General features: G+C 41.1%; 8 protein-coding genes across 10 annotated transcripts; 6 read left to right on the top strand and 2 right to left on the bottom strand.

The window, feature by feature from the left end:
* Positions 1–146: 146 nt before the first annotated feature.
* On the top strand, positions 147–7,985 carry LOC6645240 (protein KIAA0100). The gene is made up of 8 exons (XM_002068236.4): positions 147–342; positions 404–530; positions 596–1,600; positions 1,663–3,722; positions 3,790–4,270; positions 4,336–5,380; positions 5,500–7,625; positions 7,697–7,985. The coding sequence occupies exons 1-8, from the start codon at positions 290–292 to the stop codon at positions 7,784–7,786; spliced, it is 6,987 nt and encodes a 2,328-aa protein (XP_002068272.1). The 5' UTR covers positions 147–289; the 3' UTR covers positions 7,787–7,985.
* Positions 7,825–20,349, bottom strand: LOC6645328 (trafficking protein particle complex subunit 11). Its single transcript, XM_002068229.4, has 10 exons — positions 19,288–20,349; positions 18,997–19,227; positions 18,489–18,932; positions 18,019–18,417; positions 17,535–17,948; positions 17,210–17,400; positions 9,518–10,053; positions 8,673–9,449; positions 8,407–8,601; positions 7,825–8,337 (listed from the first exon to the last, which is right to left on the bottom strand). The coding sequence occupies exons 1-10, from the start codon at positions 20,028–20,030 to the stop codon at positions 8,308–8,310; spliced, it is 3,960 nt and encodes a 1,319-aa protein (XP_002068265.1). The 5' UTR covers positions 20,031–20,349; the 3' UTR covers positions 7,825–8,307.
* Positions 10,499–11,260, top strand: LOC6645239 (trypsin beta). Its single transcript, XM_002068235.1, has one exon. It carries the CDS (start codon positions 10,499–10,501, stop codon positions 11,258–11,260), a length of 762 nt encoding a protein of 253 aa, XP_002068271.1.
* LOC6645238 (trypsin alpha-4) lies at positions 11,331–12,590 on the top strand. Its single transcript, XM_047011893.1, is given in 3 exon segments — positions 11,331–11,364; positions 11,637–11,755; positions 11,757–12,590. Coding segments are annotated over 3 exon segments (987 nt in total).
* On the top strand, positions 12,902–17,104 carry LOC6645237. The gene is made up of 5 exons (XM_002068233.2): positions 12,902–13,687; positions 14,227–14,332; positions 14,392–14,718; positions 15,014–15,823; positions 16,240–17,104. Exons 1-5 carry the CDS (start codon positions 12,902–12,904, stop codon positions 17,067–17,069), a joined length of 2,859 nt encoding a protein of 952 aa, XP_002068269.2. The 3' UTR covers positions 17,070–17,104.
* Positions 20,350–20,778: 429 nt separating the features above from the next.
* Positions 20,779–21,975, top strand: LOC6645327 (stress-associated endoplasmic reticulum protein 2). Its single transcript, XM_002068228.4, has 3 exons — positions 20,779–20,856; positions 21,002–21,127; positions 21,620–21,975. The coding sequence occupies exons 2-3, from the start codon at positions 21,044–21,046 to the stop codon at positions 21,728–21,730; spliced, it is 195 nt and encodes a 64-aa protein (XP_002068264.1). The 5' UTR covers positions 20,779–20,856; positions 21,002–21,043; the 3' UTR covers positions 21,731–21,975.
* A 517-nt stretch (positions 21,976–22,492) lies between these two features.
* LOC6645326 (TBC1 domain family member 13) lies at positions 22,493–24,516 on the top strand. 3 transcript variants are annotated; one of them, XM_023177439.2, is made up of 6 exons: positions 22,493–22,652; positions 22,741–22,814; positions 22,874–23,340; positions 23,433–23,435; positions 23,503–24,026; positions 24,090–24,516. In XM_023177439.2, the coding sequence occupies exons 1-6, from the start codon at positions 22,633–22,635 to the stop codon at positions 24,202–24,204; spliced, it is 1,203 nt and encodes a 400-aa protein (XP_023033207.1). In that variant the 5' UTR covers positions 22,493–22,632; the 3' UTR covers positions 24,205–24,516. The 3 variants fall into 3 exon arrangements, with proteins under 3 accessions (XP_023033207.1, XP_046867788.1, XP_002068263.1); XM_047011832.1 differs by having other exon boundaries at positions 23,430–23,435; XM_002068227.4 differs by lacking the exon at positions 23,433–23,435 and having other exon boundaries at positions 22,494–22,652.
* LOC6645325 (cytosol aminopeptidase) lies at positions 24,455–26,621 on the bottom strand. Its single transcript, XM_002068226.4, has 3 exons — positions 25,394–26,621; positions 24,871–25,335; positions 24,455–24,803 (listed from the first exon to the last, which is right to left on the bottom strand). The coding sequence occupies exons 1-3, from the start codon at positions 26,432–26,434 to the stop codon at positions 24,663–24,665; spliced, it is 1,647 nt and encodes a 548-aa protein (XP_002068262.1). The 5' UTR covers positions 26,435–26,621; the 3' UTR covers positions 24,455–24,662.
* Between the last annotated feature and the right edge of the window lie 1,259 nt (positions 26,622–27,880).

Here is a 27,880-nt window from a genome sequence, read left to right as displayed (position 1 = left end):
ATATAAATTTAGTTGAGTAATTTTTAAATCATTTTTTTATTTTAATAATTTGAGAAACTTTGACTTTTTTTAATATAATTTTTACATTCATAACTGTGACTTTTGAGCGTTTCCCATCTCTAACGGTTTGTCACTGCCATGTTGTCTCCATCCCTTTCAATATCGTACTCATCATGATTGTTGATAAATTTTAGTTTATTATGTATGATTGATTTGGCCTAAAGAATATATTGTAAGACTCTTTCGCTTCATCAAACTTCAGCAGCAATAATCGAGCTATGGTGCCAAGATGCTGCTACAGTTAATGGTATTTTGTTTATTACTATTCCTGTTGATCTATTGGTAAGTTTAGAACAAGCCCAGCTGATCGAAATCGAATTAATTGAACCTAATTTCCAATTAGGATTTTGCCCACAGGCATTAGCTGGTATTTGATAAAACGTTTTCGGGTCAAAGTGCGCATTGGTCGCATCACTTTGCCATATTTATCCTTAAAGAACGTGCACATTAGTAAGAGTGGATTTTCTGTGGTTAGTTACGTGGATGACGTCACAGATTGATTAACAAAATTTAACTAATCATATCTGTTTCGTAGCAAATCGAAGAAGTATGCCTACGCAGCAGTTTCTTTACCACAGAGGTAACAAAGCTCCTGTCCATTTACATAAGGGACATCCGCATCAACAAGGACATTCACAGCAGCGGTGGTAGTAGTGCCGGCGTTGGCAGCAGTCATAATCAGCATACAGATGAGGGAGTTGGCATCGAGGCCGCCGGCTTTAGTTGGCCTCCCAAGGAAGATGATAGTACTAGTGGCAAGGGTGTGCCGGACTTTCGGCAGACCAAAGTACCTGCCAGCATTATAACCTTTGCCCAGTTTATGGCTGTGCATGTAAATAACATATCCGTGGTCCTAATGAATAATGATTTCGATCCCGGCTGGTTTATACATGCCACAGCCAAAGAGTTGCATCTGGATGGCAGCATTGTGCAAAATGCCAGAGTTCTCTTGGTAAATGCTTCATTGAGCGAGGCTCAAGCTAAAATGTTAAGGCATTGTAGTCAAGCAGCATCAAGGCGACAATCCCTGGAAAATAATCTTCATAAGATACGTCCGTGTTTGGGTGAAGTTAGTTTTGATGTCGCATTAGATGCCTCGTTATTTGCGCAAGGACCTCTATCAATGGACACACTGAGCTTGGTCATTAATAATGCCAAATCCGTTATACATGGCGGTCTATATGAATTTCTAAGCGAAGCAAAACAAAGGACAACGACATCCTCATCCTCCACCCAACAGCGTCGTCTCCATGAGGCATTTGCTTCATCTCGCAACAGCAATAGCAATAGCTACGACAACGATAACTATGAAAAGCTAGCTCCAATTATACCAAAGAATTTTAATTTTAGCATTAAGGCAGCAACATTTTCGGCGGTGAAGGAAAATTCCCAAAATGATTTTAGTGCCAAGTTGCAGCTGTTTCAAATTACTGGTAAATTCAATTCTAAAATGGTGGCCAAATTGGTTTTCCAGCATTTGGATATTGATACCAAATATGAAAAGTTGCTCTTCGTTGAACAATTTACTATTGATTCTAAGGTAAGAACAAAATATTTGAAGTATGTATATACTTTTGATTGATATAAACCCCATTTTTACAGCTTGAAAAAGACATTTTTAATTTGTACGTGAAGCTCAAGACATTCCAAATCATTTACAATCATAGCGAAATTTATGACTTTGTAAATAATAATTTTTTGGCCCGTCAAAGGAGAAGCAGCAGTCATCATCAGTCATTGCATTTGCACAAACAGAAATCACTTCCCAATCACTTATATCTTGACCGTGCAGCGGAAACTTGCCTTAAAGCCAAACAACAGCGCGAAGGTGGCATTTTAGAATGGATAATGCAGCGTATAGTGGTCAAAGGATGTGCTGAATTGTGGAATGTTTCATTGTTAATGAAACTGGAAGACGAGCATATAGCTATGAGTGTTAGTCACACACGATTTGTTCTCGAACAGATTGAGGAGAAGCGCAGCTCACTGTATAATAATAAATTTCTCAATTTGCTGCTAAATCAGCGACAATGGACTATGGAGCTAATGGTAGAGACTCTTTGGTCGAATTTGGGCAATTCTATAAATGATACAAACAATCTAAAGAAGACCCATTCTCCGGGTTCGCCCTTCTTTTTGGGCGTTAGCCTAGTAAAATTGTGCTCCTATGCTAATACCACAAAATTGGACATATCAGTGCATACATTTCGTACAGAATATAGCATGCAATTGGCTGAGTTTATTGTCAAGTCAATGGCTTGTCTGAAGCAGTATGGTGGCTTAGAAGCCAAGAAGACAAAGCCACAACTAAAGAGATTATCAGAACAGGATGCAGAGGAAGAATTTGGAAAATCATTAAGAATATCTGTGAATATCAAAGATATAACAGCGTATTTTGTGAATCACTACAATGTGTATATATTGCTAAGCTTCTCAGAGATTAACCTGTCTAAAGCTCTTCATATATCTACACTGCAGTTAGAAGACTATCAAATGGCCATCATGCGATCCATGACTGGCTCATCATTATGTCTTACTGATTTTCAAGATGTTTTTGCCAATTGTAAAATGATACGATTACAGCATGAACAGATGAAAGATACGTTGGGCAAGCTTTCAGTGTATATACCCGGCAACATTGAAGTCTCGTGGAACTCAAATTTACATATGCACCTTTATACATTAGCCAGAGATATGATTGATCTAAAAGACGAATTAGCCTTGCCCAAATCGAAAGAGTTGAACGAATCTGCCAAATCTAGTCCAAACTTAATAATAGAATTGTCAGCGGAACGCAGTTTTATGGCCGAATTGAAACTATCGGATCGTCATTCTATACAAATCTTTGTAGAAAGTCTCTTCTTTAGTCACAAAGAACGTGATATGGTTTATGCGAAGAACGTTTTAGTCCATATTGATGATCAGCATATATTTACCGTTAAGGAATTGGATATGCAATCTCTGCCACGTCTAGAGGTCCTAACCCATGAAAGACTCAACGTTCCCGGCTTTACATTACCATCGAATAAAGTTTGGGTCACCTCTATTGGATCTTTCAAGGCCATATTTCCGTACGATCATGATTTTTATGATGCCATTAATAATGAGTGTGTCTCACATTTCAAATGGCTCAAACTTGTGCACAATTACAAGAAGAAACCCTTCACCGTTAACTCACCCCTGCCTAGTGATTTGGTAATTAAAATCAAAGAATTCCTATTGGAGATTAGTGACGATCCGTTTGAGGTGAAATTGCGGGATAACTATGTACTTTTGGTGGACGAGTATTTAGAAAGTTTAAAACGTAAAAATTTGTTTGATAAAAAAATCGCTGAACTTTGCTCGGAGCGTCTATTAGTGCCAGCAGGCACCATTGAGAGTCTCTATGCGAATCTTGTAAAAAAGAATTCCGAGATTTATATACAACGTTCAAAGAAAATACGCGAAAGTGGTCCAGTAAGGACGCGCCTTTTGGCCTGGATTATGACAGATGTGGAAATAATGGCCATGGCAGATCCATCGATTCACGGCTATGAGAATGTCACAAGGATTATGCGAGACATCGATTCAGAAAGTCCTTGGCCCGAAGAGGGATTACAATTTACCACTCTCTGGTGTCGTGGAGTCAATATCAGCTGCTCTGAGTGGAAATTTATGTTGAGGTAGATCCTTTTGCATATACGTATAGCAATCGCATTGTGCATCACATCTCTTTTTTTCTGTTTGCAGGGATTTTCCCCAACCCATGTTCTATGTAAAGTCAATGCGCCTCTATGGCAATCTCTGTGGCGCAGAACAAATGGCTTCGAAACGTGCCAAACGTGATGTTTTTATTGAGGTGGGTGAACCGTTCGAAACCAATGTGGTGCAACGGAGCATGCCCTCGATAAAGTTCTATCATGATTTCGATTGTGAACTGGAGAGCTGTAGCTATGCGTTTGGTCCCTGCTGGGAGCCAGTGATGGCTCAATGCAATTTAAGTTTTGAAAAGATTTCGGCTCCCTCGAAAGATCCTTCACCTCCGCTGCCGTTCTGGGATAAAATGCGATTACTGCTGCATGGACGCTTGACTCTGATAGCTAAACAATTTACAGTTCTGTTACATGCGTCTTTGGATCCCTATAATACAACCGAGGAGATGGAATTGACGTGGAATAATTGTGGCATCATATGGACAAATGCCAAAATAATGTTCAAGGGAGAACTCAATGTAAGACATACATATTGCCATAATGTCTAAATGCGGATTATTTATACGCATTTTTCTTTATTTAGGTGACTGTACGAACCGCTTCACGATACGATGATTGCCGTTTGTTGCATTTTCCAAATCTTAAGCTTACCTTCAAGCTAAATTGGGTCTGTTTGGCTAATCCGAACGATCATCATGCCGTAATGCCATGCGCACCGGATAAATTACCTGAGTATTCCAGCAATCAAGTGCATGATTCGTTTCGTGCCTATCGTTCGCTTAATCTCAATATTTGGATATCATTCGAGACGAAGCCAAAGGCCGGAGATGAAGTAGAATTTGATATTCCTAGTCTTGTGCTATATGGCAGCACGTTACGTTGGTTTGAGAGCCTCAAGCTAATCCTATCGGGAGTGACACGTCCCACACGTCGTGGCCCCGTATTCAACAATGTGCGACCTCGAAAGAAGCAATTGAGTCGCCATTACAAAAAGGCCAATCTACAAATGTGTCTTCACAAATTTCAAGTTTTATATTGGATGTCGCATGCGCTGCACAAGGGATTCCAGTTAAATGGACGTCGGGTGTCTTTCAGTTCGGAATATTGCCTAACACTAAATCCCATAGATGATGGTCTAATACACCGACCACGAGCGGATTGGTCAACAGTCTATATGAATTGTGAGCTTAATGATGCTGAAATCTGGTTGAAGAGCATTGTGACCGAGAAAATGGATAGCAGCTCAGAGAATTTAGCGGCAGCCAGTGCCGATGCCTTAAGGATAGTTCGTTTCTATTTCTTGAGCGTGGCTAAGGTTTCCTACGGTCGCGAGGCTCTGATGCCCTCAGCAGCGAGCAGTGCCGAAGAGGATGCCAAATCAAAATCGGGCACACCAACCCACAAGCTGGTGGTATATGATCTGAAAGGAGCCTGGACCAAAAGCAATCGGGACGTTGCATTTGCTCTGTTCGATTCATTCATGAAATCACAGAAACTGAAGAATAATCTATCCACAGAGGCAGTAAAGAGTTATCGCCAAGAGGGAGGCAACTCGGCAGCCGTAATGAAACACAAACGTAGTGATAGCACCATTACCTTATCGAGCACCAGCAGTGAGGTTTTGCCAAGTGAGTAAAATACTGATCTATCTTTCTATGTATGATTGAAATAGTGGCTTATGCATTTGAGTATCACAATGGTTGGGAACCTGTCAAACACATGTCTATCTCTCTCTTTTTTGTTTCAGTTGTAAATGCTAAGAAGGCCCCTGGTCAAATACATGCCACAGCCATGTTACAGCAACTGATCGCCGAGGCCGATCATAAATTTAATGTTTATAGTGATGATCATAGCACCCAGTCAAGGGAACTGCAGCTGCAAGGCTTACAGGCCTGCTCCGCACAAGATGTGATACATGAGAATTGGTCCATCAGTTTGGTCAATTCACAGGTGCTACTGAAGGGCTGTGAAACTTCGGGTTATGTGATAATTAGTGCCGCCAAAGCAGAGATCTTGCAACGTGTTCATCGTCCTGTATGGAGGGATCGTTCCCTCATTTCGAAGACCACATGGAAAGGACTGCTCGAGTGCATGCAGTACTATGCTACAGTTAGTGCTGGTGATGATTCCCTTCTCGAAAAAGAGATCATGTGGCTGACCGTTGATAATATCCAAGATAAGGATGAAACAGTGATCAATAATCTACCAGAAGATATATCCCATTTGGTGGGAAGTGGTAGAAGTGTAGGCGGTGTTGTCTCCGAGACAGTGGGTGCCTTTTTGAGTGACAATTCCGGGGAATCGCAACCAGTGCAATTGCAGAGAATTGTTTCAAAATGTAAATGTGAATTTTTCTATGTGAGCTATGGCGATGCCATTGATCCGAATAGCATTATTGAAGTGCCTCCTCCTCCTTCGGAAGAATCTTTGTCACCATGGGAGAAGCAAGATGATCCTGTTGACGCCTTTACACTGATGCATCACGATTTGGATGTGTGCACCAATTCTCTGCAATACGCAATGATATTGGATATTGTAAACAATCTGTTGCTCTATGTGGAACCACAACGCAAACAAGCAGCTGAAAAGCTGGCCAGAATGCGTTTCCAGCTGCAATTGCACTCTACGGAAGATCAAAAGAGACCCATTCAGCAAAAGCAGACACTAATACGTAGTCTTCTGATGAAAATACGTTCCCTAGAGAAGGACATTCATTTAATTAGCAAAGAGCGCTTCGAAGAAGGTGACACTTTAGATTTACGTGTAGATTTTGAACGTGTGCAACAGCAAATCCGTGAAAGTAAAGAAGAATTGAATACCTACAGCGAGGAGTTGGATATGATGTTGCTTTGCTATAAGGAAACACAACTGTCCCAGCTCAGTAAAATATCCAATGTTCGTTCCGACAAGTCCGTGACCATGGTCCGAGCCAATGAGATTTGTTTCAAACGTGCTCAATGGCGGCTAACAGAGACTGATGGTCAGATTGGTATTGCCGATTTGGTGCTAAGTGCTTTTCTCTATACCAAAAAATCCAAGAGCGATGATTCTGTGGAGCATTTACTTGAACTAGGTAACATACGCATGGAGAATCTATTGCCACGTGAGATATATCGTGATGTCCTATTGGCCACTGAAATACAAAAGGACATGCCTGTGGATACACACAAACGTGTTCTACGCATCTTTTGTAGGGAGAAGCCACCAGTTGGTGGTATCTCAGTTAAGGAACACTTTGAAATCAATGTGGCACCGATTACCATAGCCATTACAAAGAAATTCTACAGTACTATGCTGAAGTTTTGTTTTCCCGATCGTGATGCCTCCGAGACGGAGGCTAGTGAAGATTTAGACGAGAACTCCTCAACTACCTCAGCATCATCGACAAATTTGCAATCACTTAAATCATCGGCAGGCTCGTCCTCTGTTTCCCTATCGACTGCATCAACATCGTCATCCTCCAAAAGATCTGGCAAAAGCAAAAAGAGCAACAAGGATTCTGAATTCTATGTGAAAATTGAAAAAGACGATGTCGAAAAGATGAAGGAGCGTGCCGAAAAAAATAAACTCTTCATTTACATTAAAATTCCCGAAGTGCCTGTTCGCGTCAGCTATAAGGGTAACAAGGAGAAAAATCTAGAGGATATTACTGATTATTCATTAGTCATACCCACTTTGGAGTATCATAATGTGACTTGGACTTGGTTGGACCTATTGCTGGCCATGAAATCGGTCAGCAAGCGGGTGATTGTCTCGCAGGCCATTAAACAGAAGTTGCAAATTCATCGCCGGCAACCGGTTCTAAGCGCAGGCGAACGGGCCACACCCCAAGAAGAGGATAAGGCCAAAATGCTATTTGGCAATCGATTGTTGGTGAGTAAGCACCTACATATATTCATACCATACTACTCTTATACTATTTAATGTCATGGCTTTTCTTTTAGAATGAGAACCGACATCAGCGTAAGGGAGGCGGTGTTTTCAAATTTCCATCCAGCGGCGCCGGCGGCAGCGGCAGCAGCAACAGCAAGTGAAACGATAGATAATATATATGGTATATAACAGATATATATATTGTTCGAGTGTATAGATATAATTTATTATATTTATTAATTACTGTACGTTTCGAATGATGTACGAAAATATCGCTGGCTCTGAAATGTTGGTATATATTTAATCATTTAACGAGAGTGTCAAGTAACAATTTACAAATAAAGATCACACATACACAGACACACACACATACACACACAGCCGCAGCCACAGCCACACACTCGCAAATTCACCAGCATACTCAAGTATTATCTTACTCTATAAATATATATATATATTTCACTTAACTATAAACAAAACTATTTATGTTTATAAGTGTATGTTGTATGTATGTTTCTGTTGCTACATTCAATCAATAAATTGGGAGTAAGAGTTAGTTTAATTTTTACATACCAAAAATTAATTAAAAAGAATTCACAAACAAAAAAAAAAGATCACATGCACACACACTTTAAAACGGTGAACTTTAACTAATCGTCGGCTGGAGTTGCAACTCCTACGTCTACTGCTTGTTCTGTTGTCTCAACTGGGGCTGCAAAATATGCATAAATTAAAGTTTATATAGAAAAGTCAATTGATTAAGGCTGCAGCAAAGACTTACCAAGACAAACACCCGTTTGGGCATAGCCCTTTGCACCAACTCCTCTAGCTGGGCATTCTGACTGTCGTTCTTTTGTGGATCCGCCTTGGTGTTGTATTCCAAGCTCAATGTAGGCAACTCTTGCCATCCCACATGCAGGGGATATAAATTATAGACCAGTTCCTTTTCATCAAAGGCCATAATCGATAAATCCAGCTGGGAGAAAAAAAAACAAAAACCAATCTGAATTTAAGCCATTCCGTAAAATGAAGCCTAAACATACACACCTGTTTGTGTCCCGAGCATATAAAGTTATCCGTACTACTGATGCTTAAGGTCGCAATCAGATGAAGGACTTGTTTTGTTGGATTCTTTAGGACCACTTTAAATGCCATGGGCATTTTGACAAACATCTTCTCCTCAATGGTACAGTAGATATTCAAGGCGGGTTCCACAATGTTAAGGCCACTTAATGTAAACTTTGATTCGTTTTCCTCTTTGGCATTAAGGCGACGCCAGCGTATACAGAAGATGCCAAAGATGGGGTTATTCGAAGGAGTCTCTTCCAGGGAGTAAACTCCTTTTATAAAGCCCCGGCAATGTCCGGTGGCCTGGATGGCCTCCATGGCTTTGTTATAAATGAGTCGTGTGGATTTTAAGCCAGCCTCTTGACTAGCAACTGCCTCACCAGTATCCTCATCCTTTGCCACCGCACTGGCCGCCTGGAGAACATTCGACAAGGCGGTATTGTTATTTATTATGGTCATTGTCGTGGGTATTTTGGATATTAAACCACTTTTGCTCATATAGGCACTCAGGCTGGCTGAAGGCGGTGCTGTCGGAGGCGCCAAAGCAGCCGAATCCACTTCCTCCTTTCGAAACTTGCTGGCTAAAGAGTTTTGGAACTTTTTAGTTTTCTGATCCAAATCGCGAGAAGTAATCCAATCCTTCAGAGTGGCATTAGTGCGCAGCACTATCACCGTCTCCAATTTATCACCAGTCTGATAGCGATTAGTGTATTTCTTTCGCTTAAAGCTGTAGTTTGATTGCACTAAGTTGTGATCCTATACAGAAGTTATATACACGATTATTACAAAATATTTTACTAGCGGATATGAATTTTAATACTTACACATATAAAGAAGCTATCCAGGATTTCAATATCCTCTAAGGCCATTACTTCGGTATTGGCACGTAGCAAAAAGTTCTCACCCTTATAAACCTCGGGCAACGGCTGACGATTTAGGGTATAATATCGCGCACTGAATTTAAAATCCATATAGCATCTCACACTCAACGTATCGTCACGGGATTTACGTAGTCGTGTCTCATCCACATACTCAATCTGTACGGGCGAAATGACAGCAGCTGCAGCAGCGGCAATGGCCATGCTTTTGCCATTATTGTTATCATGCTCGGGCGTTGAGTCGGAACTTGTTGGGGCAGTTGCAACCTGCACAGCAGTTGCATGAACATTTGTACTACCATTCGGACGATCCACATCCAGGGTATAGGTCAGACGTTGCTGCAACTTGATTTCCGTCTCCTTCAAACTGAATATGTAATATGTTGCCGTTTGACTACTTTGTCCGGATAATTCACCCACATCGATTTGAATTTGCGAATGCAGTTTTTGACGTCCCGCAGAAATATCGGTGGTGAGGAACACTAGAGGGCGAAACAACAGAATATATGTAACAAGATTAGAATCTTTGTCTACAGATAGCAGACTATCTACATGCTCAGATCCTAACGCAACATAATCTAGTCGAATACTGTGCATTGGATTCGTTTTTAACTCTGGACACCTAACATACATGCATAGATGACGTGGGCAGACAGTCGCTTGGCTTCCGTAACAAGACATATAGCACATAGCAAGTTCAATGTCATATGTAAACAGTCGTCGTCGTCGTCGTCGTGGTTCCATGGCTGCTGCACAGGTGTTTTGTGTAACGTATGGATATTGTTAAGTAAGGTCAGTTAACGTGTCTTTATAAATACAAGTGGCTCATTCGAGGGGCTAACAGTTGAAAGAAAGATAACGTTAACGCCGCATCATTACAACCGAGCGATGGAGATGCTGGATTTCATTATTTTGGTGTTGCTAATAATGGAATGGAATACTGTTCAGGCATTGGATAATCAAGATATCGATACAAGCGATTTGAAACGAAATCCACGTGTTGTGGGCGGACATCGCAGTGAAGTGACAAATCATCCGTATATGGTGAATATCAGGCGTAAAGGGAATTTCGAATGTGGCGGCTCGTTGATAACGCCATATTGTGTCCTAACCGCTGCCCATTGCCTAAAACAAGGAGATCCTAGTGATTTTGTGGTACGCGGTGGCGTTAGCTATCTGAATGATATGCGGAATCCGCGATTGGTGCGTCGAATTCTATTGCCCAGCACATACAATCGATCATCTCTGGATGACGATGTGGCTTTGCTGCAATTACAACAGCCTCTATTATCACCCATTGCGAAACCCATACGTTTGGCCTTGCGATCACCGCGTCCGGGCACAATTCTCCGTGTCTCTGGCTGGGGTCTGACCGATGAGAGGTCAAAAGTACTGCCCAATCAATTGCATACGGTGCAAGTGCGTGTGATGGCGCATAGCCAATGTAGGGATCTATATTATGGCTATCGAAATATTACAGCTAGCATGTATTGTGCCTCTGTGCCGGGCTATAAGGATGCATGTGCGGCCGATTCTGGCGGCCCGGCAGTTAATCCCAGTGGCCAATTGGCTGGCATTGTTTCATGGGGCAAGGCCAATCAGTGTGCTAGAGAGCAAAGTCCGGGTGTCTATACCGACATCGTTTATATGTACGATTGGATTAGGGATAATATGCAAATATATTGCTAGCACATGATCTTTCATCATCCTATTCACAATTTAGACCGCTTTAGTATTACAAAAAGAAAATATTATAAAAATGAATAAAACTGTTGCAAAGCCACTACTACCCAGTAAGTTCGCATTTTGTTTAAAACTATAATTAAAATCAAGGTTGACCAAAACATATGTTACCCAATTTTAAATTTAAACTCAAGTCTGATGTCCGAGGGTCTTGACATATTGCAGAAATTGTTGGGATAAGATATTCTTCATGATAATCTTAATCCAAAAAGCATAGCACATTCTTATATGTATATGTGACACGGCAACCCTGATGAGCAGTCTGCGTCATTGGCACCTTGGGGTATGATATAAGATCTGTACTCCCTCCCATGCCATCTAGGCATTGTGACCTATGTTCTGTGTTTGCACAGTTGTCTCGTTGAATATCTACAATTTTGTTTTCGCCAAAAAGATGAGGTATATAAGAGTGGTGGCAAGGTCATCAGCTTGTCAGTTAACTACCACGATGCTTTGGCGCTGGGAATACGTTATCTTGCTTATAGTGCTTGGATCGCAGCTCGGCGAGACGGCCGTCAAAAGGAATAACAACAACAGGAGTAGCAAAAACAAACTGCGAAACAAAAGTATTGTAAAGAAGCCAGCCAAAATCCAGTCCCGCATTGTGGGAGGCAGTACCACATCAGTGAGTAAAACTCCATATCTGGTGCAAGTGCGTCGCGGTTCGGAGCTCTGCGGTGGTTCCATAATTGCCGATCGTTGGATTCTCACCGCTGCCCATTGTGTTAAGGGTCACAGTCCCTCCCAGTTTCAAGTGCGCGGTGGCACCAACACTCTAACTGGCAGCGATGGTGTGACACGTTCGGTCATTTTTATTGCCGTGGCACCCAAGTTCACGACCAAGTCCATGAATATGGATGCAGCCCTATTGAAATTGAATCAATCGATGAATGGAACAAATATTGCCACAATTGCCATGGCCAAGAGTGCACCCAAAGCGGGATCGACGGTGCGCATTGTGGGCTGGGGTTTGACCCGCGAAGGTGGCAGCACATCCAATCAAATGCGTTCAGCTCAGATTAAGGTTGTCGGTAAGACCCGTTGTCGCAAGGATTACCGTAGTTTGGCCACCATAACAAATTATATGTTCTGTGCCCGGGGCAAGAATAAGGATTCTTGCAGTGGCGATTCGGGCGGTGCGTGCACCCTCAACAACAAACTAGTGGGCATTGTCTCATTCGGTTATGGTTGCGGGCGAGCTGGTTATCCCGGGGTCTATACCACAGTATCGACCATATATAAATGGGCCAACAGTGTTATGGCCAATAACTCATAATTTTAAGGTGAATAAAGTTTCTGAATTCAATTTACTCTTATGGGTTATCTCTTTTAATGGCATTGCCATTAATTCAAAAGAGATCGAGTATATGGGAGGGAAATCTCTTTGAATGTATAGCAACTTCCCAGTTTGAGATTATGTATGCCAATATTAGATTAGTTAGTTTCTCCAGGGCAAATATGTGTAGGTAGTGTTAAAAGATAATTTGTTTATTTGAACACTTGTTTAAATAGTGAAAAGATTTGTTAATCACTATAAAAACTCTTGGCCCACTTCCCTACAGGGTTTAGATCGAAATATTAATCATTATGTTGGCAATTTCACGTGAACAACTACTGATTCTATGCTACAGTCTACTGGTATCGGTTGATGCCCAAGATGTGGTGCAACCTCGTATCATTGGTGGCCAGGTGTCCGATATTAAATATGAGAAATATTTAATGCTAGTGACCACCTCCACAGAGGTTTGTGGTGGCTCTCTTATAAAACCTCTGTGGGTCATTACAGCAGCTCATTGTGTGCGCAATGTTAAGAAGGAGGATTTACGCATCTACGGAGGAGCTTCTAACCAGGAGGGTCCCCATGCCATTTTACGCTATGTTGACTTAATAGTCATTCGACCCGACTTCAATATGAATACTTTGAACATGGATGTGGCTGCATTGCGTTTGACATCCCAGATGGTTGGTGCAAATGTCGAAACAATTGAATTGGCCTCCCAGGTGGTGCCACCGCGAGTTCTGGTCAAAGTCTCTGGCTGGGGCTCAACCAAATCAGGATCCTCCGTAGCAGTTAAACGTGTGCATACGGTTTGGGTGCCCATGTGGTCGATGTCATCCTGCCGTTCGATTTATTATGGTATTCATCGCATTACCCGGTCAATGACATGTGCAGCAAAACCCTATCGAAAGGATGCATGTGATGGTGATTCTGGTGGTCCTTTGGTCTACAATGGCCAACTGGCTGGCATTGTATCATTTGGCTATGGCTGTGCGACAAGATTACCAGGTGTTTACACTAGTGTGCCCCAGATAAGGAATTGGTTCTTAAATATAGTCAAAGAGCATACTCCATCTGCCTCCTCGAATAACTCTTCATAGCCATGAGATGTCAATTAGAATAAATCATGTATTAGTTAAATGTTTTAGGGGTGGGCAGCGATGCGGGTTGAGGGGGCTGTTCGCGATAGTTCAAAAACTTTTCATAAAATATAATTCGCAAAAAGAAAAACTTAATGTCAGTTTGTTGGTTAACTGATTACTTAATTAGACTTAGGAAACAACCCATTTAGCCATTCTTCATCATGATGGCATTTTGAGGGCTTATCAATTTTCAATTAGCCGAGGAATGCGCCTTATACGACTGGAAATACATATGCATATGCATATGTATATGTATGTATGTATATATATATAAGCGTGTTGCCAATTGAAGAATTCAGTTTGTAAAATGTTAAAGCTGTTCGTTTGGTTGTGTCTGCTGCGTTTTCTTAAAGGCTCCCCACCACAGGCTAAAATCTTTGGCGGTGACTTGGCTTCGATTGCGGATTATCCACATCTTGTAAATGTGAGACGCAGGGGACAATTCAAATGCGGTGGCTCTTTGATAACGCCAACTTGTGTGCTCACTGCAGCCCATTGCATGGAAGGACGAAATGGATTTGTCAATGACCTCACAGTTCATGCCCAGCAACAATGTCTGGGTGACCTTGTACTTGAGGAGCATGTGCGTACGGTCTGGTATGCATCGGTATGGCCAAAGTTTAATCTTCGCTGTAACTACGATTCGGATATTGCAGTCCTAAAATTGACGCGCCCCTTTGATATAGCGGGTAAAGCAAGTTTGGTTAAACTTGACTTTAATGAATTGCCAGCCAGCGCGAATCTGACCATAGTTGGTTGGGGCTTGACCAAAGACAATTGGCCATTTAATCCCAATCAATGTCTAAAGGCTGCCCAAGTGCATTTAGTTCCGCAGCAGGTATGCCTAACGACAATAGGTAGCATGAGTCCTGTGACAGAGAATATGTTTTGTGCTATCGGGAAGAATGCCACAGACGCCTGCCCAGGTGATTCCGGTGGGTCCATACTATTTGAGAATCGACTGTCTGGCATTGTATCCTGGGGTAATGGCTGTGGCAGCGGTTATCCAGGTGTTTACACAAGGCTTAGCAGTCCCGCAATGACATCGTTTGTCAAGTATTTCATAGAACGTCATTGTTAAAATCAAAAAAAAGTTGAATAAACCTTTAAGTCAACGCTCATTGTGTCCTTAGTCCCCTTTCCCCTTTTATGGGAATATAATGAACTTCGATCGAAGCACATTGAAAGGTTTGAGTTTATAATAATTAGAAGAAAAATGACAATGGCAATAGAAATTACTCTTCAAATTCTCTTCCAATTTATTTGCATCTGATGCAGATGCAAATCAGTTAGCACACGCCATGGACTGGCACTGGTTGTCATATTATTTGCTCTGCATCTGGTGCATTTGGATAATGCAATCTATTAATCATCTCATCGTTGCCAACGAATCGCGCATAGTGGGCGGTCAGGAGACAACTATTGCCCAGGTTCCGTATATCGTTTATCTACGACAAAGTCAAAATTTCATCTGCGGTGGCTCTTTACTGTCTGCCAAATGTGTCCTAAGTGCAGCACACTGTGTGTATGGCTTCCAAGCCAAGGACTACACAGTTCATGCCGGTGCTACGCGTTTAGATGAGTCCGCACCAATGGTGCGTGAGGTGTTAAGCTTTCACATTCCACCGAATTATTCACCAAATAATTTTGACATGGATGTAGCCATTCTGAGATTGACAACACCCATGAGCCTAAGTCCTGGACAAGTGGCCACTATACAGCCGTGTCGATCTCCGCCAGCTGCCAATTCATATGTGAAAATCAGCGGTTGGGGGGTTACTGCCGAAAACAATCGAGAGCCTTCGATCCAATTAAGAACGGCAATGGTGCGAGTGTTGCCCAATCTGGAATGTCGTCTAGCCTATGCTGGGCAGGCTCAACTTAGTGATTCCATGGTGTGCGCTGCTGTGCGTGGTCTTAAGGATTCGTGCTCTGGTGATTCTGGTGGTCCACTGGTTTATCGGGGACAAGTGTGCGGTATTGTGTCCTGGGGATTTGGTTGTGCCCGCATTAGCTATCCGGGCGTATATACCAATGTGGCAAGTGTTCGTGTTTATGAGTTTATACAACAAACTTTAAATCTAAATCGTTGAGTTACTATCCTATACTATACTCTATTTCTTTCATTAATTCTTAATGGAATTCTGGCATAAATTATGTAATTTTACTTGTTTTATATAAACGTTCGAAAATAAGAAACAAGGTCATCGAAATATATATATGTAGTAAATGATTATTGTGGACTCATTGTGATCAGACACAATTTTTCAATTTTCATTTGTGTTGCAAATGTATTTTTCCGATGGACTGAGCTCGATAACGTCACAACAAAATGGTTTATTAAAATAATTATTACTATTTGAGTTGGGCTAAAACAATATGTTTGCCCTGGTAATGATTATTTCCTCAAAAAAGAACGATTATATGCACATCATATGTATGTATGTATGTATATATATATAAAGCATGACAAATAGTCAGTCGCTAGTAGTCGTATAATATTTGAACAAGTGAAGAAAAAACGGAAATATTCGAATTTAAGCTATGTAAAGGAAGCTCTCAGCGATGCCAACAAATGCCAAAGGTGCACATATTATCGCTCCTTGTTCTCTCAATTCTATTTAGAGCGTGTTCTTCCATTAACGAAGCCAATTCGCGTATTGTTGGTGGCACTCCAGTGGATATAGGCAGTGTTCCGTATTTGATTAGTCTACGTATTGGTAGCCAATTCATTTGCGGTGGATCGTTGGTAACGCCCACCCATGTGGTCACCGCTGCCCATTGTGTTAAGGGTGTTGGAGCTGCCCGTCTACTGGTTGTAGCCGGAGCATCTCGACTCTCGGAAACGGGGATTCGTAGCGGCGTTGCCAAGGTCTACACCCCCAAGGCCTATAATGGACGGACTCTTCACACGGATGTTGCTGTGTTGAAGCTAAAGAATCCACTTAGTGGTCCTAACATTGCTACCATTAATCTGTGCAATTCTACGTGGAAAGCCGGTGATCTAATCAAAGTCTCTGGCTGGGGCCTTGTAACGGAACGTAGTCGAACCCCTTCACAACAACTGCGCAGTGTAGAGGTGGCGTTAATTCCGCGCAAAACCTGCAGTAGTCAATACCGGATGAGGGGTACAATCACTTCCACAATGTTTTGTGCTTCTGTGCCGGGCCAAAAGGATGCATGCGAAGGGGATTCGGGAGGACCGGCTGTCTTTCAGAGTCAATTGTGTGGCATTGTGTCATGGGGAGTTGGTTGTGCTCGAAAAAATTCTCCTGGTGTTTACACCAGTATTAAGACTGTACGAAGTTTCATTGATAAGGCATTAAATTTGTAAATTTGTGAGAATAAAAACTGTAAATCTGTTTAAATTTTAAACAATTGAATTCGTATTATGCATTAGCATTAAAATGTTGTACCCCACAGTAGATTAAATGAATATATAGACATATATTATATACAAATATTGTCACTCACCGCTATTCCTTAGAGCAACCGGCACACTGAGATGCACACCAACGTTTTGTAGATACACATTATGAGGATTACTTATGGTGGTCACAACTGGATAATATTCATTGACCAGCATTTTTGTGGTTGTTGAAACATCCTCACACGTGTTAGGGCCATGCCCATGGCCAAGGTTCGTTTGCGTGTTTAGATGGAAACTGCAATCAAAGCCAGACAAAGAATAAAAAAAAAAAAAACAATTTTATAAATGAAAAAGTCAGTGGAGCATAACAAATGTCATGCAATTTTTTTGTGTTCGTCCGTGCTTCCGGTACGAAACGTTTTGACCTACGTGGGCGCAATATAGCAAATGGAATTGATTGTAACATTATCATCAAGATCACGACTGCGAGTGTGATATCGGAATGCCGGACGTATATAATTTGCGTTTGATGTAAGGAGAGCTCCACATTGATCGGTACCCATAAGGGCTTCGAGACGCATAATACGCAATTGCGTATTCTCAAGAAATTGATGCGCTTCGGTAGTGCAATAGAGTTGATAATAGCAATTTGGCTCTAGTCTCATGTTCTTATCAAATGGACGTAGATCAATTGTGGTGCTGTCTTTTGCCTGTCGCAGCTCTAGAAGATTACTGAAACACACATATTTGAGGGCCTCTAGTTTAAATGAGTTTTGGGGTTGAGCCACATCTGATAATAGAACATGAAAGCTCCTTATTCGCAAAGGTACATCGGTAAGAACTCTACAAAATTAGAGAAAATTAATATGAAAATTATATGTAAGAATTTAGTAGTTTTTGACTTTATGCTTACCTCACAATAATTTTAATTTGCACTAGATCATTATTGTTAAGTTGCACCTGCTCAAATGTAGCAAACAGTTGCAATACATCCTGCACCTTATCCAGATCAATTTGGATGGGTGATTTCACTTGGGCCAATGAATTCAACCAGAGAGTTTGAATTTCGTTCGATAATTGAGTTTGTGGCATAGGGGGCACCAATTGAAAGACCTGCCAAAGATTCTCTAATAGCAAAATCCGATCCTTTTGATCGCCATGATGACTGAGAGCCAAAGCCTCAATGCTGCAGACTATATAATCCGCTACAGAGGCTGATAACAAGGCACAACGTAACGTTTTAAGCAAAACATCACTGAAGATTGTTGACCATTTCTCTTGTCGATAGTCAGGAAGCATTAACGAGTAAAGTCTGGAAGGCAAAGAATATATACATATATAAATTTCATGCGAGTCGATAGGAAATTGGTATTAAAATCTTACGTCAATGCGTTGGAATGATCCCCACTTTTTAAATACTCTTCAGCCATGTCAATCGCTAGTTTTTTGCGGAATCTCAGACACTTGTAAATCTTAAATTGAGTCATGGCCTGACTAAGTAACGATATAATGCCCGCTGAATAATTAAATCCATGCTCCTGTTCGCAAAGTTGTAAATTTGCTTGTTGCTCGGCAGCTGGATCCCCCATTTTTACTGATCGAATACCAAAGAACTCCGTGTACAGTGACATGGGGTTTAGATTCGGATTCGGATTGACGTTGGCATTGGCATTGGCAGTAGCATTGGCATAAGTCTCTTGAGCTGCCTCACGTCGTTTCATCACATATTCAGCTGCCTTGTGGTAATAAATGCCAGGATGTTGTGTCTGTAAAGCTGGCAGACCATTTTTAATTGCCTCACAAAAGAGTTCAGCAAAAACCGAGTGTCTGAAATAAGGAATAACAGAGTTAATGTCCAGCAGCTTATATATGTCGATTTTGTTCTACTTACTGTGTACTCAGCCAGGCAAAATGTTCAAAGGCCAAATCCTTGAACCCCACACGACTTTTATATTTCTCTATGTGTATAATAAACTGATTGATGGCATCTCTGGGAGTTTTCAACTTAAACATTAAGCGGCAGATCTTATAGTTGAGGAATCCTGCCAGAGTTTTGATCTCCATACAATTGCCATCATTAAGCCGTATCTCATCCAAATTGGCATAAGCTTGGAAGTAGTGTCTAAAACAATTGTTTTTTTTTTATTAAATTTAGTTCGTTTTATTTCAAAGCACATCTTACTTTTGTCCTGTTGTAAAATCCTGCCTGATTTCAGCCACAAATCCCAGCTTAAACTGATGCCTGATCTTTAATGTAGCATGAGCTGCCGTTAACTGGTCTCGATGAGTTCGTATACGTTTGGACATCAAAGCATAGTAGGATTGGGCCATGTCCAGGAATGCTGATTCTAATCTCAAGGTATAGCCCAAGAGATGTTCTGTATGCGGCAGTATAAACAACATTTTGCTTGGAATGCCACAAGCAGAGGTCAAGCTGGCTACTCGTTCAGCGGCCATTAAATCCTCACCGGGTGGCAATGGTGCCGACTTTTGCAGTATAACCAAACAGAGACGTGTCTGACGCTCTTGCAGGGAGTTCTTTAAAGCTTGCACCAACGCAGAGCATTGCAATTGTTTTTCCGACCATTGTGGGTCATTCCATTCCATATCCTGGAATAAAACTACCACCGAGGGCAGCACATGCAAATGCTTAAGCATCCAATTTCGTTTTAAGATACCCTTTGGGTGATACCATTCGTATGAGGCTCGCTTGGGCTTGGCCACAGGGAAGTCATAGTTCGGGGGCAACTGCTTATACTGCACAGCAGCTCGTTCCCTGTCCGTTGGCTTACGTAAGCTGCCAGTAAAAGCATCCCAGACGGATTTGTGCACACTGTTGCGGGCAGTGTCCAAGCCACAGAAGCCAATCAGTGGTTGTGGGGTGACCAACAGTTCCGAGGGCAGAGCGGTACCATCGATTGTCATGTTGTTATATGTCCGTGGGTAATAGCGAGAAATTCGTTGAGTCAGATGTACACTCTCGGGACTCCTTCAAGCGTCCAGCCTTTGTTGAGCTTTTGGTTTACCAATTTTTGCACAAAATGTGTAAATAAAAGCCGCCCCCAAGATGAAAATCTGGTCATTGATGATCAGCTGTGTGGAACATCGATAACAGCTGTCACTGCTATTTCACTAGACGTGTCACTATCAAGGGGGGAACACTCTTAACGGAATAAAATTACAATTAAGCAATAAAAACCTGGCAAACAAATCAATAGGGCAGGTAGTTTTATGTTATTGCAACTGGAAAGCTAAATTTGAATTTCAGAAACTTGCCAGTGACTCTTGATAAATATAACGTGATTTTTACAAGTCGCAGGAATCGCTCTAATCAGTGCTGTCATTTTCGTATTTAAAGCTAGGTCTATATTTTGAAGATTTTGAAGATTAAATCCAGCCCATTTAAATGTCAATTTCTCAGCCCCTTACTCACAAAACCGTCACCAAAAATAAACAAGTTTCTTAAAAATTGCCATTTCAAATGATTCGAAATTAAAAAACTAGTAAAGATTTCATCAAGGGGAGCGCTTGCTCATTTTTTTTTGGCTGTTTTTTAAATAGTACACTTGAACTATCGATAGAATTTAAATCTATGAAATCGGTATCAGCACTAAATTCGCTCATCGTTATTGTTTATCAACACCGAAATCGCTCATCGTTTTTGCTGATCAACACTTAAATCAAGCATACGTGTCGTCGTTCATTTCGTTTTGATTCGTTTTCATTCGTTTTGTTATTCTCCTCTGAAAAGGTAAAGTAAAAAGTGTGTGCCGGATATATAAGACCAAGTGAAAGTAGCATTAAACACAAAAAAAAAAAAACAAGCAACAATTTGACTGGCACATTTTGTTAACAATTGCAAGTTAACTCAAGTACATTCTTTTTGCTTTTTCTAGGCGATTTGCAAGTGCACCACCACACAACAACAACAAATCGAGATGGCCCCACCACAGAGAATGCGCGTTGCCAATGAGAAGGCCAGTAAATATGTAACAATGCGTGGCAATGTACCCAAATCGTCGGTAAGTAAATACATATTGCATCGAAAATGCATGGAAATTCTATAGGAAACAAAAAGAAGAATAGTAACAAATTAAGAGATAACAACAGTGGCACGAGCCTAAAACAGAACCAGGGCTTCAAGTTAATTCATCAATCGCGAAAGTGCCACGCCGTCATTGATTTTACTTGTGACTGCCTCTTTGTGTTTGTGTGTGTATGTACGGATGTTATCTCGCTGCTTCTGGAAGTTATCTGTAAAGTGCAGTATACTAATTGCCGTAGATTAGCTAATTAATAAGTACATGGCAACTTATGAGATGAGAATATAAATTCTCATTACTAAAAAGTAATTTGGATATATTACTATTTAAGACCAAGTAACAAGAAGCGATCCATTGGATCGAGATTTTATAAATTTGATTGCCTAAGCTGTGAACACTTATGTAGATGTAGGCCCTTCTTAGACTTACTAATGTAATTGTTCCTAATTGTTTTCAAACTATTCATTTCAGAAAACGAAAGAAGGACAATATCCCGTAGGACCTTGGCTGCTGGCCTTGTTCATCTTTGTAGTTTGCGGTTCGGCAATATTCCAGATCATTCAGTCCATACGCGCTGCGTAAAGGGGGAGGCGATACATTATCTTTGTTCCTCCCTCCCACTGTTCTCCTATCCTCCCACTCTCTACTTTCCTCCCGCTCTTGGCTTTAATCCTGATTTCATTTGAGATGCAAAATTCAAGTCCATAATTTTATATATTTTTTGTATTAATTCTTAAGCTCAAAGAAAACAAACAAATATTAATAATATTATATATGTATATTATACTGTGCATTCCTTTCGCCACATAAATTTAAACTAAAACTCATCTATTCGCTGATATAATTGATCGGTCCGATTGGTTGGATTCGATTGATTCATTATAATTGTGTGCTAAAGGAGGCGCATCTAATGCATTTTTAAGATACATTTTGCAGCCGTTTAGAAAAGAAAATCGAAAAATAGTGCAAACAAAATATGTTTATGCAAAGATTGATTAGAAAAAATACAATACGAAACACAAACACACATACATATTACACTTAATACAGATGAAATATATGAAAATATATGATAATTTTTTACCTAAATCCAATTGGCTTTTGATTGATTTCGAATGGAAGGAAATTCCACAAGAGGGAACTTTAGAGACCGATGCGATATTTTTTATTCGGTAGAGATTTTTAGCTTGCAAGGAAACGTTAAGTTAGTTAAAGTTAAATTCCTTAATTTAAATATTTTGTGAAGTAGTTTTGTAATACACCTATTTGGAAAGGATGTTTAATGCAGTGTCATATAGGCCTAACGGATCAGTGTGGCCAGTTCGCAGACATTTCAACATTCTGGCAGCATTGTAGCACAATAGCCAAAACATTGGACTTGGGACAAATTTTTAATTAATGTAAATAAAAGAGATGACTATTAACTGTAGCAAACAACTACAAAAAAATCACTAAAGAGAGAGTCTAAAGACCGAAAGGAAGCCATGGCCATGTTTAAGGCGCGGTTGGTTTTATTTTAAGCCATTCATTAGCATTTCTTAATCTGATATTGTTACTTTCTCTCGCATTCAATTGCCCACCACCCCATGTAGTGTTAAGGAATTCGAAGATATTTTCGCCCAGGATGTGATTGACATGAAGCATTTGCGACAGCTGACATTCAATGGTGAGAGTGGAGTAATACCATATGTTAAAACGGCACACATTCCAAATGTCAATCCACAGGTGTCCCAGATGTCCAGAGTTTTCGGGCCCTCAGTTGGAAACTTCTATTGGGCTATCTTGGTCCAAAGCGAAGCAGTTGGGCGACCACACTGAGCAAGAAACGTGCTTTATACAAGCAATTTATTGTGGAACTCGTTCTGCCGCCTGGTCATACACTCAATGGCGAGGGCGATGGTGCTACAGATTGCAGAGAATCGGGGGGCGTTGGCTTACAAGATCATCCACTAAGCGAAGGTCCCGAGAGTGCATGGAATACATTCTTCAATGACAATGAATTTTTGCTACAAATCGATAAGGATGTGAGACGTCTTTGCCCGGACATCTCATTCTTTCAGCAGCCCACAGAGTATCCCTGTGACATTGTGGTCCACAGCGAGGGGGAACAGGGCAGAAGGCTTCACGAACGTGTAGTACCATCAGTTCTGAGTTCAGCAAATGTGGAACGTAAAGGACTTGGCATGACAAAGGTGAGTGACGTAGTATTTACCGCTAAAGATCGCCCTAATGTCTGTCTGTATGTGTCTTTGCTTATGCATACTTATGTATGGATATTTAGCAGCAAGTAAGTTATCGTTCATCGAGCAAATTGCAACAGATTGTGTCTAATTGTAAGTGATTTTTGTTTACAGATAAATTTGATAACAAAACGCTCTGCGGAAAATTATGCCGCCATGGAGGAGGGCCAAGAGGCCCATTGGGAGGTTGTGCAACGCATTTTATTTCTCTATGCCAAATTGAATCCCGGCCAGGGATATGTTCAAGGCATGAATGAGATAGTCGGTCCCATTTATTATGTGATGGCCTCGAATCCTGATCTCTCGTTTCGTGCTCACGCCGAGGCGGATTGTTTCTTTTGTTTTACAGCCCTAATGGGTGAAATACGAGACTTTTTTATCAAGACATTGGACGACGCGGAGGGCGGTATTAGGTGTATGATGGCTAAACTATCGAATATGCTTAAATCGAAAGACATAGGCATTTATGATCATTTGCGGCATCAAGAGCTTCATCCACAATACTATAGCTTTCGTTGGTTAACTCTCCTGCTTTCTCAAGAGTTCCCACTGCCCGATGTGGTACGCATTTGGGACTCAGTGTTCTCCGACGAGCATCGTTTCGATTTCCTTATCAAAATTTGCTGTTCCATGATATTGTAAGTGGTCCTCACATTCTACCACTAGCTTAAGTTATTGATCAATTAATTTATCCCTTACAGAATGCAACGCGAAGCGATTCTGGAGAATGATTTTGCTTCTAACGTGAAGCTGCTGCAAAACTATCCACCAATTGATATTAATGTGGTACTCACTCATGCCTTATCTTTAGCGTAGCATTTTATTCGAATATCTTTCCGATTTGGAATACACTATCCCAAAAAATAAGTTGCACATATACGAATTACCTGAGAAAGAATCCCAATTTCGATATTGAGTCTGAGATAAGCAATACCCTCTCCTATCTGCCAGCCCTCCCTTTAAGCAATCAATCAACGAATACATTAAATATTATGGCCAAATGCGCACTAATCCCTACACTATATTCGGGCAAAAACAAATTTCACACACACACAGACACAGTGTGTCCTTTTTATATAACGTATAATTTTTATATTTTTCATCAATAAAACAATGAATTTAAACAGATTATCTTCCAGATAAGCAACAAAAACATTAATTAACACATAGGACGCGATCTCAGGTTGTATACGACTCTACATATACGGCTTGTTCAAGTGGTGTGTATCTGTGGCAACGTGGCGTAAAACAGTGTCAAAGGAAGAGCAACTGTTCTACTTCTGCGCCTTAGGCGCTGTGTCCTTGCAAATAGTTTGAGCTATAAACTCGATTAGCGTGCGTGTAGGACGTCCAGCCATGCCCTGTCGCAGATACTCAAACTCATCGCCTTTAGTCACCATCACATTGGTTGCATCCTTTAAGCGACAAATGATTGTAATTAATTAATTAATGTTAATTAATCCGACCCAAGCTGACACTTACGATATGCATCCATTGGCCACATGGCACAAATTCACGTAGGAAGGCAGCAGCCTTGCAGGGACGACCTCCACGGCCAATGCCGTAGTTCTGAACATCACTGCGTCCACCAGCACGCACGGCCTTGCTGTAGTAGTTCCACAATGGGAAACGCCAGACGCGATCGCCAGTGTGCATGCTGGCATGCTTGATCTGCTGCCAGAGTATTTCAGAGTTGGTAAAGACGCCACATGCAGCCTCATCCAAGGCTTGACGCATGTAGCCGGAGCAAGTGCCAATGTCAATAATGCACTTGGGACAGAAATTCTGCCCATATAGCAGGGCATCGGCCAATACCAAGACATCCTCGTGATCCGTACATTGGACCTCGATTGTCTTGCCATTCATTGATTTGACCATATCACCAGGACGGAACGAGTTACAACCAATTACGTTCTCGCAAAGAGGAATAAGACCTCGAATGTTTACCTGGAAGGAAGCAATTAGTTTCAGTTACCACCATTTGCTGCACATCTTAAAGACTCACGGGTAAACGCAGTCCTGCAACAGCACGGCAGGTGGCCACAACAACAGCTGCTCCTGTCATGTCACCTCTCATATGGAAGAGTTCGTGCTTCTTCTTCAAGCACAAACCACCTGCATCATAAGTTACTCCCTGTCCGACCAAAACGATGGGACGCTCCTCGGCACAGGTGCCATAGTAGCTTAGCTCGAGGAAAATGGGAGGTTCGCAAGAGGCCTTGCCCACAGCGAGAAAGGCGTGCATCGATTGGCTCTCAGCCCATCCTTCAACCTTGACCTCCACGTTCACGCCAGACTTACAGAGCACTTCCACCACATTTTGGGCAAAAGCAGTGGGTGTGAGCAGATTGGAGGGCATCTCCTGCAGCTGCCGGGTTAGATTCTGAGCAGCAGCCTTCTGCAGTCCAATGCGCCATCCTTCAATATCACAAATTTCATCTTTACTGGCATACAAATCAATTGATGGAACCGAGATCCTACGCTTGGGGTCCCTCAGTTCCTGGTAAATCCAAATGCCCAGGGCTGCACCCTCTGCAGCCGATTCCGCATGACCACAATTCTCCACTTCGATGCGGTCCGTATCTAGCTCAGACAGGATCTTGCATGCATCGGCAACGGACCGACGAATCGCCTCCTTTTGTTCATCGAGCACCTCATAGGGATTATATCCGAGGCACTCCTTACCCAGTCCTACCACAGCCACAGCCGAATAGTATGGGACACGCTCGGGTTCTACAGCGAACAGCAAACGGGTCTCTCCACGCTTGGGCATGGGTCCAGACATCCGCAACACCTCCAATAAACGGCCTTGAGTTTTCTGTACATTGTAACGCCATCCAGTGGGCGTCAGGATTCCAGCATCATTTTTATCCTCCTCATCCGCATACACTCCAATTACTAGTCCTCTTGACGGAGGATCCGCACATATTTCCATTTGCTGAATGGTCAGCATCTGATTCAATGCCTGCGAAGCATAACCACGCCGCAGGAATGGTTGACGCAAATGCAAGGATTTCGAAAGGAAACGACGCGCGGCACGAAACATTTCACTTTTTTTTCGGGTATAATTTCACTTGGTGGTTATAAAATATAAACTGTTAGAGAATTCGTTTCTATTATATTATACTCTAAATTATACACTTGAAAACCAAAAAAAAAATATTTTAGGAAATTTGTACACCCGGAATTCTTAAAATTATGTGCGTGTTCAACCTCAAAAGGAATAAAAATTAATGACTACAATGTGGGATCTCAGCCATAGGGGCATGTTTTTTCCAACTGACACTTTGCATCCAGGTAACTTTGATTGACGAAAAAAACGTAAATTCAAAATTACTTTTGCTTTGTGACTTTAACAAACAATTTCGTCATAGTCTTCAAATTCCTTTAGTCGGCTAATATTATCCTCTATGGAAATTTGTCTTTAGCAATTCTTTTATCTTTTATTTTAGCCCTTATCACTATGTTTTTCTTTTATGTCACAATACATTGATATCAGTGATCAGAACTCAAGTCGTTTTAGCCATTTTAATTTGCTAAAGGATGGCTTAACTGATGCCGATGTAAAAAGAGACGCAAATAAATCCTCTAAACTATTTACATATATATTTAACTCTTTATAGTTCTGTGTTATGTTAAAATTAACAAAAAATTGCAAATATTTTCAAATGTTTAATTTTTTCTCCCAATTCTCGCCATTTTTTGCACTTGATATTTCTAGTTTTCTTTCTCTTGGATTTTTAAATGCTAAATCTTTTACCATTTCAAAAGTTGAGGTCTCTACTTTTGTTATGCAATGCATTAAATCTTACTGGAATTTTTAATTGATCTCTGATGATACAAAATTTATCGGTTTCAGAAAAGTATCCTTATATTATATTATATATCTTCATCAACAGCTTTGTTTTCTGGTCTTTTCAATATTTATTTCAATATTGTCATTCCTTATTGTTGTTAATATTTCTTAAAGTCATTTGCGTAATCCTGTATATATTTTATGTGGGCCAAATCTGTACCTATATATATATGTATACCTATACCTATATCATAGGTCTATCATTAGTCATTAGTAAGTACCACAAGAGGTCAGTCTCAAAGCAAAGGTAAAATTTTAATACTATGACAACACGAGCTCTAACACATTGGCTCAAATCAGCTCCTTTTTGACCTGCCAAGACGTCGAATTGATGGGTTATCCGCCGTACAGCCCTGACTTGGCACCAACTGCTAATGCGTTTGAAAACCATGTTTTGGAGGTGTCTCCAATTGGTAATTGGTTTAAGATCATGCTCATAAATCAGCCTAGAGTATACTTTGAAAAACAATAAGTCAATTTTTAATGATAAATATTTGAATTTTGATTATTAGGCCAGATATTTATATAGCAGCCATCGCCTCTAACTCAGGTGCAGGGGGGAGAGCGACCAATTCAATGAAATTTGCAATTAAATACATTGCGTAGAATGTTTTCCTTGTTGCCTCGAAGGCTTCT

The sequence above is a fragment of the Drosophila willistoni genome (assembly GCF_018902025.1).
Source record: "Drosophila willistoni isolate 14030-0811.24 chromosome XR unlocalized genomic scaffold, UCI_dwil_1.1 Seg143, whole genome shotgun sequence".
In the NCBI taxonomy this organism is placed as follows: domain Eukaryota; kingdom Metazoa; phylum Arthropoda; class Insecta; order Diptera; family Drosophilidae; genus Drosophila; species Drosophila willistoni.
The sequence above is the reverse complement of the archived record's forward strand: the minus strand, read 5'-3'. Positions and strand labels throughout refer to the sequence as shown.

What these genes read in the sequence shown, in the direction of transcription:
- LOC6645240 (XM_002068236.4), top strand. Translation starts at nt 290, where the DNA reads ATGCTGCTACAGTTAATGGTATTTTGTTTATTACTATTCCTGTTGATC. An exon ending in TGTTCAAGGGAGAACTCAAT is followed by an intron (nt 4,271 to 4,335) that starts GTAAGACATACA and finishes TTCTTTATTTAG; the next exon opens with GTGACTGTACGAACCGCTTC. An exon ending in CAGCAGTGAGGTTTTGCCAA is followed by an intron (nt 5,381 to 5,499) that starts GTGAGTAAAATA and finishes TTTTTGTTTCAG; the next exon opens with TTGTAAATGCTAAGAAGGCC.
- LOC6645239 (XM_002068235.1), top strand. Translation starts at nt 10,499, where the DNA reads ATGGAATGGAATACTGTTCAGGCATTGGATAATCAAGATATCGATACA.
- LOC6645237 (XM_002068233.2), top strand. Translation starts at nt 12,902, where the DNA reads ATGTTGGCAATTTCACGTGAACAACTACTGATTCTATGCTACAGTCTA. An exon ending in CTGCCTCCTCGAATAACTCT is followed by an intron (nt 13,688 to 14,226) that starts TCATAGCCATGA and finishes TGCTCACTGCAG; the next exon opens with CCCATTGCATGGAAGGACGA. An exon ending in GAGCATGTGCGTACGGTCTG is followed by an intron (nt 14,333 to 14,391) that starts GTATGCATCGGT and finishes CGGATATTGCAG; the next exon opens with TCCTAAAATTGACGCGCCCC.
- LOC6645328 (XM_002068229.4), bottom strand. Translation starts at nt 20,030, where the DNA reads ATGACAATCGATGGTACCGCTCTGCCCTCGGAACTGTTGGTCACCCCA. An exon ending in TTTGCCTGGCTGAGTACACA is followed by an intron (nt 18,933 to 18,996) that starts GTAAGTAGAACA and finishes TCCTTATTTCAG; the next exon opens with ACACTCGGTTTTTGCTGAAC. An exon ending in CAAATTAAAATTATTGTGAG is followed by an intron (nt 17,949 to 18,018) that starts GTAAGCATAAAG and finishes CTAATTTTGTAG; the next exon opens with AGTTCTTACCGATGTACCTT.
- LOC6645327 (XM_002068228.4), top strand. Translation starts at nt 21,044, where the DNA reads ATGGCCCCACCACAGAGAATGCGCGTTGCCAATGAGAAGGCCAGTAAA. An exon ending in GCAATGTACCCAAATCGTCG is followed by an intron (nt 21,128 to 21,619) that starts GTAAGTAAATAC and finishes TATTCATTTCAG; the next exon opens with AAAACGAAAGAAGGACAATA.
- LOC6645326 (XM_047011832.1), top strand. Translation starts at nt 22,633, where the DNA reads ATGGCCATGTTTAAGGCGCG. An exon ending in ATGGCCATGTTTAAGGCGCG is followed by an intron (nt 22,653 to 22,740) that starts GTTGGTTTTATT and finishes CACCCCATGTAG; the next exon opens with TGTTAAGGAATTCGAAGATA. An exon ending in ATTTGCTGTTCCATGATATT is followed by an intron (nt 24,027 to 24,089) that starts GTAAGTGGTCCT and finishes TATCCCTTACAG; the next exon opens with AATGCAACGCGAAGCGATTC.
- LOC6645325 (XM_002068226.4), bottom strand. Translation starts at nt 26,434, where the DNA reads ATGTTTCGTGCCGCGCGTCGTTTCCTTTCGAAATCCTTGCATTTGCGT. An exon ending in TTGCAGGACTGCGTTTACCC is followed by an intron (nt 25,336 to 25,393) that starts GTGAGTCTTTAA and finishes GCTTCCTTCCAG; the next exon opens with GTAAACATTCGAGGTCTTAT. An exon ending in GTGGCCAATGGATGCATATC is followed by an intron (nt 24,804 to 24,870) that starts GTAAGTGTCAGC and finishes TGTCGCTTAAAG; the next exon opens with GATGCAACCAATGTGATGGT.